Here is a 1,636-nt window from a genome sequence, read left to right on the forward strand (position 1 = left end):
GGCTGCAGCGGGGACGGCAGCGCCCCGCGGTGCTGGCGCTTGAGGTGGCGGCCCAGGCTGGAGCGCGAGGAGAAGCGGAGCTCGCACACCAGGCAGCAGTAGGGCTTCTCCCCCGTGTGCACGACCTGCGGGGAGCACACGGTCGGGCACTCAGGGCCGCCGGGGGAGGACCGCTGCTCCCCGCGCCCCCCGCGCCCTCCAGCGTGGGCCGCACTGACGGCCCCCACTCGGGAAGGCCGGGGCCCCCGGCCTCAGCGCCCCGACACACTCGGCCCCGCTGGGGACGCCGCCCGCCTTCAGGGCCGGGCTCAGCCCCGCGGGCCCCGGGCTGTGACCCTAGGCCGTCCGTGCCGCCTCCTGGACGGGGGAGGACAGGGCAGGGCCAAAGCCACAGCACAGCCCGGCCGAACTAGACCGAGCGGCCCTGCCCTGTCTGGCGGCTGCTCAGGGCCTGCTGGGTGGTGGGGCGGGGAGCCCTTCCAGGCCGACGTGGACCGGGCAGAGGGCTGCCCGGCCCAGCTGCCTGCCCGGCGGGGAGTGGACTCAGGAGAGCCACCCAGAGGCCCTGTGCGGTGGACATTCTGGGGAGCCGTACCTAGCGATGGGCCAGGCCCGGCTGGGGGCATTCAGTGTCCAGCTGAATGACGGCCCGCCGATGCCCAGGGGGTACCTCAGGGAACGTGGCTGTCACGTCAAGGGGAAGCGCCCCCGTTAGTCTCAGGACTGAGGGTGCCAGGGGCTGCTGGGCGCTGAGGCTGACGTGCGTGGCAGAGCCGGGAGCCGGCTTGGAGCTGCGGCCAGGATGCGGACTTGGAAGCAGGCGGGCGCCGGGGAGGCGGCCGCTCCTCCAGCCCTGGGGCGGCGGCGGGCGCGGCCTGCACAAAGCCCCCCCAGCCCTGCGTGTGTGCCGCTGCGGCCGCCACCGGGCCTTTGCACGTGCCGGAGGCTCCTCCTGTGGCTACTCCCGCCTGGCCTCATCAGGTGGCCTCTGCCTGGCCCCGGTGTGCGCCCTGCCTGGGGGGCCCAACCCTGGCTGCCGAAGCGCGTCCCTTGCAGGACATTGCCTGCACCTGCTCTCTCCTTGGCAGGCCCTGCCCACCTGCAGGGTCTCAGGGCTCCGGGACAGCCCCTGGGGCAGTGCCCGGGCTGCAGGGCTGGGGCAGGGACGCTGCTGGCCCCGGAATACAGGAACTGTGCACGAGGCGCAGGAGTCTGTTTTCAGAGGCGAGGGAGCGGTGAGCAGGGCGGCAGTGGCTGGGGCGGGGCGGGGCGGGGCGGACGCGGGGCTGGCCTGGCCGCACTTGTGGGCAGTGGCGGGCGCGGCGCTGGCCAGGCAGGTGAGGCAGCCAGCGCACTTCGGGGCGGCCCCCCGCGCCCCGCGACTCACCTGGTGGTGCAGCAGGCCGGTGGAGTCCCGGAAGCCCTTGGGGCAGGCGGAGCAGCGGTAGGGGCGCTCACCGGTGTGCGAGCGCAGGTGGTTGGCCAGGTTGAAGCTGTGCTTGAAGCCCTTGCCGCAGCGCGGGCAGGCGTGGGGCTTGAGCGCCGTGTGGCGGGCGAAGTGGCGCCGCAGGTCGGAGCGGTAGCGGAAGCTCTTGCCACACTCGCTGCAGTGGAACGGGACCCGCGGCGTGGCCGC

General features: G+C 74.4%; 1 protein-coding gene across 1 annotated transcript in view; it reads right to left on the reverse strand.

Moving 5' to 3' along the window:
• The window catches only part of FIZ1 (FLT3-interacting zinc finger 1), a gene marked incomplete at its 5' end in the record, with an annotated part of 3,322 nt that extends 1,686 nt beyond the window's left edge, over positions 1-1,636 (reverse strand). The window contains 2 exons of the mRNA XM_012733564.1: positions 3-125; positions 1,388-1,636. Of these exons, the coding sequence (XP_012589018.1) occupies positions 3-125; positions 1,388-1,636 (372 nt within the window). The remainder of the gene's footprint in view (positions 1-2; positions 126-1,387) is intronic.

Source organism: Condylura cristata, unplaced genomic scaffold, assembly GCF_000260355.1.
Source record: "Condylura cristata isolate star-nosed mole 26May11 unplaced genomic scaffold, ConCri1.0 scaffold00041, whole genome shotgun sequence".
NCBI lineage: Eukaryota > Metazoa > Chordata > Mammalia > Eulipotyphla > Talpidae > Condylura > Condylura cristata.